The following is a 14,480-nucleotide window of genomic DNA, read 5'->3' as shown; positions in this document are numbered from 1 at the left end:
TTCTATATTCCATCCATTTATGACTGAAAGCAAAAGACCTCACCATGGAGCTGATGTGCATCACATGGGAGTATCGTTCGACATTCATAAGCTTCTCCACTTTTACATAACCGGACTTTAAGACCTGCATCAATGGCCTGTTTGAATACACGCTTGTGTAGATCTAAGCCATGATTCTTTGCGAAATGATTCCCAACTAAATAAGACATGCAATCAGAAACCAAGATACGAACTGCATTTATCAATCATAGGCAGGGTCATGCACAAGATGTACACAGGCTGAGTAATAGAGGGGAAAAAAGAAGAAGATAATATTTGCAATAAAAGGCACCATCTGCACACATAAAACACTCAGTAGATGACCCTAGATTATTCTTGGGTGCACCGAAATTTTAGAGGAGACGGCAGCTGCAGGTTCATGCAATTTTTGCAAGAGTTCATGCTTAAAGTTAAAAGAAAAAGGAAAATTCATAAAACCAACAGCTCCTTTAATCCATTGCATAAAGTGAGGAGATGATAAACAAAACAAAACAGTCCATAGAAAATAGCAACTAGTACACAAGTTCGACTTTTTTCTTCAAATTTGATAACTTAAAACAACCACTTATTTTAATCTTAAAACAAACCATGCATCATCTAAGTACATTAAAAAAATCATATAAGGTGCCTCATTAGCAGATGCAGTTTCTGAATGGAGTGAGCAATCTTGTCAAAAGAAGAAGAAGAAGAAGAAGAAGAAGAAGAGGAGAAGAAAAAAAGAAAAGAAAAAAGAAAAAAGAAACAATGGTTGAACAAAACTATGTCAGGAGTTCAAAACCCCATTTGAATTAGAATTCCAAGTCTCTGTGTAGTGGATACCTTATGCAAATATCCAAGCATCTGAGTTGGGTACTCCAGTTTTTCTGAATGATTCAATTATTGTAGATTGTCTATATCTAAATCTATCTGTGTTTCTACAGCTTAAAGAGCAAGATCATGAGACTCATGAAAAAGGATTTGATGCGAGATTTCTTGGTTTAGCCATGAATAACAAAATGATGTCACATTTCCATGAATATTGTAAACTAACCATAAGACATCCACAACTCAAGGAGGTTTAGAATGACTCTATAGTTGTGAGTAGAATAAGTTTTGTGCAGATGATTGACTCTCTTCCACCTTCCCTGTAGTACATATTATCTAACAAAGCTGCATGTGTTTTATAATTCTACTGCAGTATCAGTTAGCATTTGAATGGTGCAGACTTGCAAGACTATTTATTTTCTTTGGACAATTATAGTCTTTTAGCAAATGAGACTTTGTGTTCCATAAACAATTTTATTCAGTTGCCAAATTGCTAATTACATGATTGATGTAGAGCGGGTCGCTGACAGTTTCATGGCCAAGATGGATCAGAAAAGGCCCGGCCGACGACAGAAGTGATCTGGACCATCGAACCTTAGATCGGGCGTATCTCGCAATCCGGAATGAGTTATCTGACGTAAAATATATGATTTTGGGGTAGAACGAGCTACTTTAGCCAACCAACCCCGCTACGCCGGGTTGCGCAGCCCGGAATTGCAAAAAAGCCCTTGATCGACGGTCGTTTCCCTGTTTTAATTTTGTTTTTACTATAAATAGTAAGTTTTAGTTTGATTATAACTCTTCATCCGTCGGGCTTTAGGAGTTGCGCCCAACGTGAAAAGAGTTTAGAATAATTAGGAGAACAGTCTAGTGAAGCCAAATTGGACACTTACTATTTTTGGCCGAAAACCTTGCGCACTAGTAGACATCACGACCGTCTATAAATAGTAAGTTTACTATTTATAGTAAGTCGCGGATTCTAGGAGTTTGAGTTGTAGTTTGATTATGATTTCTTTCCCACTGCTTGATACCCTTATTTAACGGGTTGTGAACTCGTTTTTAATTATTCATTAATCAATTTCAAATTTATTAGAATTTATTTCTATTTTCTGCTTTCTTTCCTCATGGATTCGAGAAGTCTCTGTGAGGAGTCTAGAGAAGTTCCGTGGATTCGGAATAGTTATCCTCTTGAGGAAGACGGTGCTCGACCTCACGTCCTCCCCTGCGTCAGTTTGGTATCAGAGCGAGGTTTCTCCTCGGATTGATGGCTTCTAACGACGGGTCGGGCAACAATCCCATGGGCGTTGTTCCAGAGAATTTACCTTTAACGGCGGCAGCTTTCGAAGTAGCGCAACGAGAGAATCAATAAGCCATGCAAGGGCTGCAGGCTTCCATCGACTGCATAGCGGATCTCTTGGCGGAAAACCTAAGGTAACTCCGTATTCCTGGTGGCAATCCTCCACCCCCAATTAATCGCCATGATCGCAGGATAGTACCGGCAGTGCATCTAAGGGTCATTCCTGAGGAATGGGGCTCCAGTGAGGAGGAAATCGACGACATAATCTTCCAACACCCCAGACATGGCGGCGATCGAGTAGATCGAACGGATCGAGAATTCAAGATGAGGGTTGATATTCCTAGCTTCAATGGCCAATTACACATTGAGGATTTCCATGATAGGCTTTCTGAAGTTGAGCGGTTTTTCGACTATATGGACATCCCTGAAGCAAAGGTCAAGCTTGTGGCCTACAAGTTAAAGGGAGAAGCTTCAGCTTGGTGGGAACAACTGCAACTCGCGCGAACCAGGCAGACGAAAGCACCAATCCGCACCTGGCAGCGAATAAAGCAGCTACTACGTGCCCGATTCCTCCCTAGCGATTACGATCAAGTATTATTCCAACAATACCAAAATTGTCGACAGGGTAGTCGGTCGGTGAGAGAATACGCAGAAGAATTTTACTGCTTGGCGGCCCGTAACGATTTGATCGAGACTGAATCGCAGCAAGTCACCCGATTCAATGGTGGATTGTGTATGGCTATCCAGGATCGGGTCCAGATGCAGTCCGTCTGGACGATGAATGATGCGATCAAGTTGGCTACTGGGGCAGAAGCGCAACTTGAACGTCCTAACACACGGACCTATCCTACTGCAAGGATCCCTGTGGTAGGTCTACCCTAGGGAACTGCACAGCCTATGGGGAAGGAGCCCGTAGGAGCACGCACTCAACCTCCTACGTTTGAGAACAGAGATCAGGGAAGCGGGCAAGCTAGACCCCAAAGGGGCGTATCGACTACTGCTGGTTCAAGTAGAATCCCGAACCCCTATGCTCGACCAAGGCCCGATAACTGCCATCGTTGTGGCCAACCGGGCCACCTATCAAATACTTGTCCCTAGCGAAAAGTGACAAACCTCGCCATCAATGATGGTAGTGCTGATAATGCTTATGAAGATCCAGATATTGAATAACAGGAGTATACCACCGATGACAAGGCAGATGATTCAGGTTGGATTCAGCAAGATTACGGTGAGTCGCTCGTCGTGAGGCGACTATTATATGCGCCAAGAAAAGAAGTGCATCCACAGCGGCATAACATCTTCCACACTAGGTGTACGGTGAATTGAAAGGTTTGTGACGGGATCATTGACAGTGGGAACAGCGAGAACATCATCTCCAAGGTCATGGTGGGAAAATTGTAATTGAAAACGGAGCGTCATCCCTCTCCATATACAATCGGTTGGATCAAGAAGGTAAGCGAAACAAAGGTAACTGAACGGTACACCATATCCTTTTCAATTGGCAAACATTATAAGGATGAAGTAGTATGCGATGTGGTTGACATGGAAGCATGTCACATACTACTCGGTCGGCCCTGGCAATCTGACCGTGACGCCACTCATAAAGGGCAAGATAACATATATATCTTCGTCAAGGACGGCCGGAAGACCATATTGGCCCCTATGGATCCAGAGGGACCACCTGAAACTTCTAAAGTGGATGGCCGTTTTCTCTTAACCATACGGAACTTCGTGGAAGAATCAAAGGAAACAGGACAGACTTATGTATTAATTGTAAAGGGGGAAGAACTCGAGCCTACCAACATCCCTGAAAGACTAAGGCCCCTGCTACATGAATTCAAAGAAATCTGGCCCGATGACCTTCCCGATGGATTACCCCCCATGCGGGATATCCAACACCATATCGACTTTGTCCCTGGGTCCAGTTTACCGAATCGTCCCCATTATTGAATGAGTCCGAATGAGTGCGAGATTCTGCAGGGACAAGTAGAGGAGTTGATCCGTAAGAGTCTTATTCGAGAGAGCATGAGTCCATGTGCTGTACCAGCTCTATTAACTCCAAAGAAAGATGGGAGTTGGCGCATGTGTGTCGACAATGGAGCCATCAACAAAATCACCATAAAATACAGGTTTCCTATACCACGGTTGGACGATATGCTGGACATGCTAGAGGTGCAAAAATATTCTCTAAATTGGACCTGAGGAGCGGCTACCATCAGATTCGAATACGGTCAGGTGATGAGTGGAAAACAGCCTTTAAGACCAAGGAAGGATTATACGAATAGATGGTCATGCCCTTCGGTCTTTCGAATGCGCCTAGCACATTTATGAGATTGATGAACCAAGTTCTGAAACCTTTTATTAGGCGGTTCGTTGTGGTTTACTTCGATGATATTTTGATATACAATCAAGACGAAACCACCCATATGGAACACCTCAAGAAGGTCCTTCAAGTGCTCACTAAAAATAAACTGTACCTTAATTTAAAAAAGTGCAGCTTCATGACTGATAGCCTATTGTTTCTGGATTTTTTCGTCACATCCACGGGCATTCGAGTGGATGAAGAAAAGGTGAAGGCAATCAGAGAATTGCCGGTTCCTACAAATATTCATGAAGTGCGAAGTTTTCATGGACTGGCGACATTCTATCGTCGGTTTGTGAAAAATTTCAGTACCATTGTGTCACCAATCACAGATTGCATGAAAAAATGACAGTTTCAGTGGACTGACGAAGCCGACATGAGCTTTGCCGAAATCAAGCACAGATTATCCACGACCCCGGTTCTTGTACTTCCCAACTTCGACAAACTGTTTGAAGTCGAATGTGATGCCTCATATGTCGGAATTGGGGGAGTTTGGTCTCAAGAAGGTAGCCGGTAGCCTTCTACAGCGAGAAACTTAGCGATGCACGTAAGAAGTGGTCTACATATGAGATCGAGTTATACGCGGTGGTCCAGGCACTGCGGCACTGGTGACATTATTTGATTCAAAGGGAATTCATACTTTACACGGACCATCAAGCTCTCAAATTCATTAATAGTCAAGCTAACATTAACCGTGTGCATGCTAGATGGATCTCATTTTTCCAGGAATTCACGTTCGTACTAAAACATAAGTCAAGGCAACAAAACAAAGTAGCTGATGCACTGAATCGCCGTGCAACTTTGTTAGTCACTATGAGTAATGAGGTTGTCGGGTTCGAGCGCCTCAAAGACATATATGTCGATGACGACGACTTCAAGGACACATGGGCTAGATGCCAAGAAGGTCACCTCGGCGACTTACATATGCAAGACGGATTCCTTTTCAAGGGAAATCGACTGTGCATCCCAAACAGTTCGCTAAGGGAACAGATAATCCAAGAGCTACATGGAGGTGGCCTCAGTGGACACCTTGGGCGAGACAAAACGCGAGCTCTTATGGAAGAACGGTATTACTGGCCGCAATTGATACGTGATGTGGGAAAGGCAGTCCAACGTTGTTATATTTGTCAGACCTCTAAGGGGCAATCTCATAATATGGGCCTTTACACTCCGTTACCCGTGCCTGACGGCCCTTGGGAGGATTTATCTATGGACTTCGTGCTTGGTCTCCCACGAACACAACGCGGCATGGATTCGGTGTTCATGGTAGTGGATCGTTTCTCCAAGATGGTGCACTTTATTCCATGCAAGAAGACTCTCGATGCAACACGTGGCGAATCTATTCTTCAGAGAAATTATGCGGCTACACGAGGTTCCCAAGACTATTACTTCTGACCGTGACACGAAGTTCATAAGCCACTTTTGGCGGACTTTGTGGAGTCGATTCGATACACGACTTCAGTTCAGCAGCGCCTACCACCCACAGACTGACGGTCAAACTGAGGTTGTGAATCGCACGTTTGAAAACCTCCTTCGATGTATTTCAGGAGAAAAACCGAAGCAGTAGGATTTGGCCTTGTCTCAAGCGGAGTTTGCATTCAACAACATGGTGAACCACTCAACAGGGAAATCCCCGTTCCAAGTTATTTATGGACGAGTACCTCGCCACACACTAGACTTAGTCCCTCTACCCAAGCTCCCAGGCATGAGCATTGCAGCGGAACATATGACTGACAAGATCATGAGCATTCATGCGAAAGTACAAACCAAGCTACATCCCTCGAACGAAAAATACAAGGAACAAACCGACAAGCATCGGCGACAAAAAGTGTTCGAGGTGGGTGACTAAGTAATGATCCATCTGCGCAAAGAACGATTTCCGACCGGAACGTACAACAAGTTGAAGAATAAAAAGATTGGACCAGTACCAATAATCCAAAAGATCAATGACAACGCTTATGTTGTTGATCTTCCAGATGACATGGCAATCTCACGGACTTTCAACGTCGCGGACCTGACCGAGTATCATGAACCAGCGCACGATGAGAAATCGAGGACGAGTTCTTTTGAAGTGGAGGGGACTGATGTAGAGCGGGTCGCGGACAGTTTCATGGCCAAGATGGATCAAAAAAGGCCCGGCCGACGACAGAAGTGATTTGGACCATCGAACCTTAGATCGGGCGTATCTTGCAATCCGAAATGAGTTATCTGACGTAAAATATATGATTTTGGGGTAGAACGAGCTACTTTAGCCAACCAACCCCGCTACGCCGGGTTGCGCAGCCCACAATTGCGAAAAACCCCTTGATCGACGGTCGTTTCCCTGTTTTAATTTTGTTTTTACTATAAATAGTAAGTTTTAGTTTGATTATAACTCTTCATCCGTCGGGCTTTAGGAGTTGCGCCCAACGTGAAAAGAGTTTAGAATAATTAGGAGAATGGTTTGGTGAAGCCAAATAGGGCACTTACTATTTTTGGCCGAAAACCTTGCGCACTAGTAGACATCACGACCGTCTATAAATAGTAAGTTTACTATTTATAGTAAGCCGCGGATTCTAGGAGTTTGAGTTGTAGTTTGATTATGATTTCTTTCCCATTGCTTGATACCCTTATTTAAAGGGTTGTGAACTCGTTTTTAATTATTCATTAATCAATTTCAAATTTATTAGAATTTATTTCTATTTTCTGCTTTCTTTCCTCGTGGATTCGAGAAGTCTCTGTGAGGAGTCCAGAGAAGTTCCGTGGATTCGGAATAGTTATCCTCTTGAGGAAGACGGTGCTCGACCTCACGTCCTCCCCTACGTCAATGATATACTTGCATCATCTTTATCACTACATGATCATCTTCCTTGGTCTAGTTTCAACATTGTTTACCATTTGTTATGCAGAAAGACCTCACATGTTTCAATTTGTTCCTAGCGGAAAACAAGAAACAGAGCTTCTCTTGTTACACGGTACCATTTATATGGAATGATTTGCTTCTTTTTTGGGTCACAAAGGAGATCAAAGTTATATGAGCCCCACAGTGATGTATTTATTATATCTACACCGTTCATATAGTTTTAGAGATCATTATGGAGTATTATCCAAAAAATAAATCATATCCAAAGATCATCTGGACCACACCACAAATAGCAGCTGAGATTTTTCCAGTGTGGTCCACTTGATAGTCAGATCTATCTTATTTTTTGTCTCTAGCCTTAAAACGAGTTCGCCAAATGGATGGACGGTTTGGATATAACACATATCCCATGATATGATTTATAGCCTGAACCTACAAAACTTGTTATCGTCAAAGCGTGCACAACACATTACAGTTGCCGTGCACAGCACGTTGATAGCTATAACGCCTCGAGCTCCGACTTGTACGAACGGCTCAAATGAAATCATCGTTACATGGGCCCCACATGATGTATTTATTATATCCATACCGTTTATCCATTTTTCTTGATCATTTTGGATCATTTGGAAAAAAATGAATCATATCTAAAGCTCAAATGGACCACACCAAAAATAGCAACAAGGATAATGATTTTCACCGTTAAAAAAGTTGATCCAAATCACACCCAACCCGATACGACTCGGTTTCCTTGACCGAGTCGGACTCGGTTCGGTTCAGGCCAACCGTATGTCGGATCGGATCGAGTCGTATGTGCCGGACTCGGTCCCAGATCGGGTCGGGTTCGGGTCAGCCCAGCTAGATTTCGGACCAAATCGGCCAATCCGATCCGACTCGGTCTGATGCCCACCTCTATATATATATATATATATATATATATAGAGAGAGAGAGAGAGAGAGAGAGAGAGAGAGAGAGAGATGGTACTAAGAGGTCGAGCTGTGTGGGCCCCACGGTGATGCGTGTCAAACATCTACCCCATCAATCAGATGCACCATTCCATGGTGGGCCACGAGCTTAAAAATCAATTCCATGCATGACTTGGGTGGGTCACACCACATACAACGGTTGAGACAGGTTATTTTCCCATTAAAACATTCATAATACTTTATTAGGCCTATTGAGATGTGATTCACAAATCCATCCCATCCATTGTGTGTGTCCCACTTAGATGAGGGGTCAAACCAAGTTTCTTCCGCATCCAAAACTAAGGTAGGCCCCACCAAGTGATTTTATATGTTTTAGGCATGTCCTCACATGGTTTTAGATGGTATGGCCCACCTAAATTCCATATACGGCTGATTTTTGGGATATACCTTAAACTAAAGGGGATCCATCGTATGCACAGCGTAGATGTTCAACACACATAACAGTGGGGCTCACACTGCTCGACCTCATGGGAAGTACCCATGAGGTCGACCTCATAGTACCATTTCCATATATATATATATATATATATATATATATATATATATATATATATATATATGAGGATCAAAGACACATTTGGGATCAAGAGATATCCAATGAGATAGGGTAATTCATGCCTAATCTAATCCCTTCTGCCCCTCCATAAATTTTTTTTTTTTTTTTTAAAAAAAAAAAAAAAAAAAGGGAATCTATCCTTCATGCAATTCCTCTCAAAAAATTCCCAAAAAAGGATAAAAGAGGGAGGAGAGTTTATCCTCAGTTTGTCCATATGGCCCACTTTTGGACAATCAAAGCCATTCACGGTAATCCAGGTGCTATCTTAACTATAGAATTAGAGGGGGTGATCAGATCCTCTCTGCTTGATAGTAGTTAGGTAGACCTTTGGATGTAGATTATCCATTTTCAGCTTTGCATGGAGGTCTCAAGATCGCGTAAACAGTCAAATCCTGCAGACCCACCCATTTGCACCATTCATCATTAATATTGGACCAAACAGAATGGCTAGATTAGCTTGGATCGAAATGTCCACCAAAATAGGCTAGATCATTGTAAACCTAATTCAATTAGGTCATTTGTTTACTCATGGAAATGAAAATTAGACTTATCAATAGTCAAAACCATGACCTCTGCTCGTAAACCTGACACCCAAAGTACAAATGTTAGGAGTAAATTATTGCCAAACGCTTCTATTTAACGATTCTAAGATAGGAAAGTTTTCTGAGTGAAATCATTCAACAAGGGTTCAACTGATTGAATTGATGGTTGGATGAACTTAGGTTTAGGTCCTAAAATATTGAGCATGATAAAAGCAAAATCCAACGGAAGTGAAGTGCTACATTTTATTGTTGTTGTTTGGCTCTAGTGCAGGTACTATTTTCATGTTGTGGAGAAGCAAACATGTATTTTTAAACCATCATTTAGATCGAAAGGACATTAAGGGCTCATTTAGATACTACCAAATAAATAACTTTTTTAACTAATGTAAATCATTAAGTTACTTTTCTTAATTAAGTTAGTTTGACTATTAAATTAGAATAAGTAACTTTTTAGAAAATATACCTTATTTATTTCAGTCTGTTTTATTATTATTTTTTCTTCCAAAAGCAAATTATTTTCTTTGTTTTTGTTGGTCACACTGAAGGTTGTTAATATTTGCAACCCAACCTGTTGCTGGGTATATAGAAGCAGTTGATGTGAGCACTAACACTAACTTAATGTATCACTAGTGGGCCACCAGTTTGTGGACCCCACTGATGTATGCAATGCTCACATCGTCCACCCATTTTCAGGCCCAAACTGTGGCAGATTTAAATCTCAGACATGGGGCCCACCATCTTACGGTGGTGACCAAGCATCTACCACTGAAAACTCTCTTTGAAGTACCACCCTGCCATATGTGTTAGATCATCACTTTCCACTCCTTTTGTCAGATCCTTTTGAGTGTGGATCTAACCACGTGGGACAGTGGGACCCACTATAATTTTGAGGAATTCACATTTTCCATCAAATGACACCCACCATTGCACATGCCCTGATGGCCCACCTGTCAGATCCATCCGTTTTCCTATTTATGTGATGCCCACCACCATAGCCTTCGAAATGGAGCCCACAGCTGGGATCCACTGTAATGTGATTGCCATCTAAGCTAATTAAGTGGGCCGCACTACTAAAAAACAATGAGGATAGAATCTCTATCGTTGAAACACTTCGGAGTCTAGTGAGTAAACCCCACAATAGAAAAATCGTGGGGATTTAAACCCGCACCATTGAAACCCCCTAGCCTATGTTGCTATATGTGTTGTGTGACCAAGTTCGTCATTCCTTTTTTCTTTACTGTTCTTTTATTTCGAGCTCGCTTTACGGTACCACCCAAAAATGTAAGGACTCTAGGGCCTGTTTGGATGCCTGTAACTTTTCTAAAATGTAACAAAGTTACAGGTGACTTTGTTACAGTTAGTGTTTGGAGGAGGAAAGTCACAGGTAACTTTCTCTCAACCTATGACTTTTTTACAGGAGAGGCGAAAATAATACAGGCACTTGAGTCGTTTTTCAAGTTACCTGTATCAAAACAGGTAACGGTTGGAAATTTTGAAATGAAAATTTTTGAAAGAATCACAGCATCCCTCTCCAATGTCTCCATCTCCCTCTCTCAGCCTCCGTTTCCCTCTCTCAGTCTCCTTCTTCCTCTCCCAGTCTCCTTCTCCCTCTCCGATCCAGCTTCAGCAGGGTTAGAAAACCCCTTTCTTTCTTTCCTTCTTTTTTTTTTTTTATTTGGTTTTCCTTTCCTTTCTTTCTTTCTTTCTTTCTTTCTTTTATTTTTTCTATCGGCTTTGACGGAGGCAGTTTGGCTAGAGGTGTAGGTAATGTCCAACGGTCTATGGGGTCCACCATCTTGTATTTTTTTTTTTTTTTTTTTTTTTTATCCATGCCGTCCATTTATTATTTTGGATCATTTTAGGGCTTGATTCCAAAAATGAGGCATATCTAAATCTCAGGTGGACCACACCACACAAAATAGTAATGATTGAAAGTCCACCATTAAAAAACTCCTTGGGCCACTGTAATGTTTGTTTCACTCCTTGGGATGATGACTTAAAATGATTTAGAATAATGGATAGATGGTGTGGATAAAACAAATACATCATAGTGGGGCCCAAATCTGTTTTACATCATAGTGGGACCACACCACATGAAACAGTGGTGACATAATGTATAGAATTTATATCAATGCCATTCCATTGTTCATTTTGTATAAGTGGGGCTTGTTGGTCAGTGCAACTTGTGCCCAAGTAGGTCCCAAATCTGTTTTAGCTTGTGGTTTTTTAAACACTCCCAATTGCTATTTGCATTGAGATTCCTGCACGTCCTCAGGTGTTTTGAAATTGAGTGCCCATTGCATTGTTAACATATCCAGTTTCAAACAGTCCCAAGTTCCATTTGCATCCGGATTCTTGCCTGTTGTCAAATGGTGAGAAATTGACGGTACATTGAAGGGTTAAGATATCTGGTTTTAAATAGTCCCTTGATATTGGTCCATTTTAATAATGTCCCACTTTGAGAGTTTAACTGCTAATGCAGAATTTGGTAGAAGCAGCTTCCTATGCTTGTGATATCTCTTTAACCCATCCTTGCCAACAAGAGTCACTCCTATGGGAAATTTTTGCCTGGATATCTTACTTCAAGTTTTTTTTCCTACATTACAAGCATTTCGAAAACGTGAGCCCAATGTTATGGCCCACCTGTTGATTTGTTTAACCTAAGAATCAACCAAACTATTCATTTACATGGGCTTAATAAAATGGAATGATTTTATCCAATCTTTTTTACGTGTTAGTCTGATTTTTCAACGATTCCCTATTTCAAGATCTACTTAGAGTGAATATGCAACTTATTACCTGTAATAAAGTTACAAGTTATCCAAACACAAAAAGTAAGTTACCTGTAAGTAAGTTACAACTTACATCCAAACAGGATTACTTGTAACTTTCTTTTACCTGTAAATAAGTTACATGTAACCTTCTTACAACTTAAAAAAGTAACAGGCATCCAAACAGGCCCCTAGTCTCAGGTGGACCCACACAGAGAACAATCCACATCAAAGGTTGGTCCATCATACGGTGCCATCAACAATTTCTGCTTAGGCAACTGTCTTCAAGGAATGAATCTGGATTGTCCATATAGTTACAAACTTACAACGTATGGGACACCATGAAAGAATCACACCAGTCAGATGATCCTATCCACCTGAAAGCTAGCCGTCTGTTTTTTTATGACCATCTTTTATCTAAGTTGTATGCCATGGATGGATGGTTAGGATCATCTGTTGAAAGTGATTCGTTAGAATCACAAGCAATCCATTATCCATGATGAGAACAAAAAAACAACCTAATCAGGGATTTTCAATTTCGAGTTCCTCACATCCAGACACAGTAAATGATAATCAACCATACAAAATCCCAATCTGGGATTGAAGTCCTCCAGAAATAAGGGATTACAAAATCAGAAATACCAATTAGGGATTGAAATTTCAAAAAGCCCCAATTAGGGATTTGGAATTTCAAAAATCCCCAATTAGAGATTTTCAAATTGGAACACATATTAGAAAAAGAAGAAGAAGAAGACAGAGAAAAGGAAGGGGAGAATACCACTGCCGCTGCCGAGAGAGAGAGTTGTGGTCGTGAGGTTGCGAGAGAGAAGGAGATGGTGAGAGCGAGAAGGGATGAGGATTGCGATCTCCGGAGAAAAGAGAGAGAGTCGATCGGGCGAGCCAAATGAATTAGGGCGTCCTTTTTTTTCTTTTCTATCGGCCACTTTACTGGCAGCCGGTAAAACTGGCTGCCGGCAAAGGGTAACCCCAACCGACGGCTCTGCGTCTTTTTCTTGTAGTGTGAATACATGGAGGACGAAGCATACTTGAGAGATAAATACTTGGGTTGCTGAAAACCAACCATGACTTTCTGCGTTTTTGGCTAAAGTACGGTGTTTACAAAACATGCTACATACTTCGAGAAGAAACCAAGATAAGCTACGTATCACACGGTTCCAAACGGTTCCTAAATGGACTTGTCATGGGCAGGGTTGGCTCAATTTTTTTTCCCGCTCCGGCTTCCACCTGCTGTGTTAGGCCCATGCTGGGTTCAGACTAGGCCTAGGCCTTATGTCTAAATGTTGGGCACCAGGGCTTAGTCTGACCTGGCCCGAACCCAGCCCATTGTCACCTCTTAACTCATAGTGCAGCTAGTTGCACGGATTCACTTGGATAGCCCGATCAATCAATCTAAACTGTCTGTTAGTTCAGAACACATTTCATGGACTACCATGCAAAAAGTATAGTTAATGAACAGTTTAGATCAATGCATTGACTTTCCAAGTATCCTGAACAGTTTAGATCAATGCATTGACTTTCCAAGTATCCAAATCTGACTTTCCAATTATCCAAATCCAACTAGGGGCATCGTAACTCATTGACTTTCCAAGTATCCGAATCCAACTAGGGGCACTGTAACTTATATTGTTGTGAGGGCACTGGACCATTTCTCTAAGACAATGGTACAATTTTGTTCCTGCATTACTAAATTTGAAAAGGGATGAGTGTATTTGTCATAAAATCAAGGGTTGGTATGGCCACCTGAATTGCAGATGGGCTGATTTTTATGCCCTTGTCCTGAATTTTTATGTGGTATCTAATGGATGAAGTAGATTTTGTATAGTCACCATATGGGTCCCTAAAAAAATCAAGGGTGAACGTCTATCCACCAACTGTTTTCATTGGCATGGCCCACCTAAATTACGAGCTAATATGATGTTTTGGCTTTAAACCTAAACTGGGATTACACATCTAATGGTCAGAGTGGATCTCTTGTAAACATCACCATGAGCCTCACTAAAAATCAAGTCCCGGCATCCCTCTTTAATGGTACGGATAGATTCTTTAAGAGGAAGAATTGTATGGGATTTCACTATTGGTTTTAACAGACCCACCATGGTGTTTATGTAAGATCTACTCCAAATCTACTCCAACCATTAGATATTTAGTCCAATATTAGGCCTAAAGACATACAGATAGGATTGATCCTGGGTGACACCAAAGGAAATGGTTATCCTAGAAATGTTGACGCTTGATTTTTATATAGCTCACCATGATAATTAT

At 41.5% G+C, this 14,480-nt stretch overlaps 1 protein-coding gene and 1 long non-coding RNA gene across 26 annotated transcripts in view; one reads left to right on the top strand and one right to left on the bottom strand.

Moving 5' to 3' along the window:
• LOC131255805 (uncharacterized) overlaps positions 1 to 14,480 on the bottom strand; it is a 149,275-nt gene that overhangs the window by 6,818 nt on the left and 127,977 nt on the right. For 3 of the 25 annotated variants that reach the window (XM_058256656.1, XM_058256657.1, XM_058256655.1), the window contains exon 3: positions 44 to 124. The exons of the other annotated variants lie outside the window; for them this stretch is intronic. In XM_058256656.1, the coding sequence (XP_058112639.1) occupies positions 44 to 124 (81 nt within the window). The remainder of the gene's footprint in view (positions 1 to 43; positions 125 to 14,480) is intronic. 25 annotated transcript variants of the gene reach the window in all.
• Positions 1 to 14,480, top strand: part of LOC131255808 (uncharacterized) — a 66,771-nt gene that overhangs the window by 6,053 nt on the left and 46,238 nt on the right. The gene's annotated exons all lie outside the window — the stretch shown is intronic.

Source organism: Magnolia sinica, chromosome 9, assembly GCF_029962835.1.
Source record: "Magnolia sinica isolate HGM2019 chromosome 9, MsV1, whole genome shotgun sequence".
NCBI lineage: Eukaryota > Viridiplantae > Streptophyta > Magnoliopsida > Magnoliales > Magnoliaceae > Magnolia > Magnolia sinica.
The sequence above is the reverse complement of the archived record's forward strand: the minus strand, read 5'-3'. Positions and strand labels throughout refer to the sequence as shown.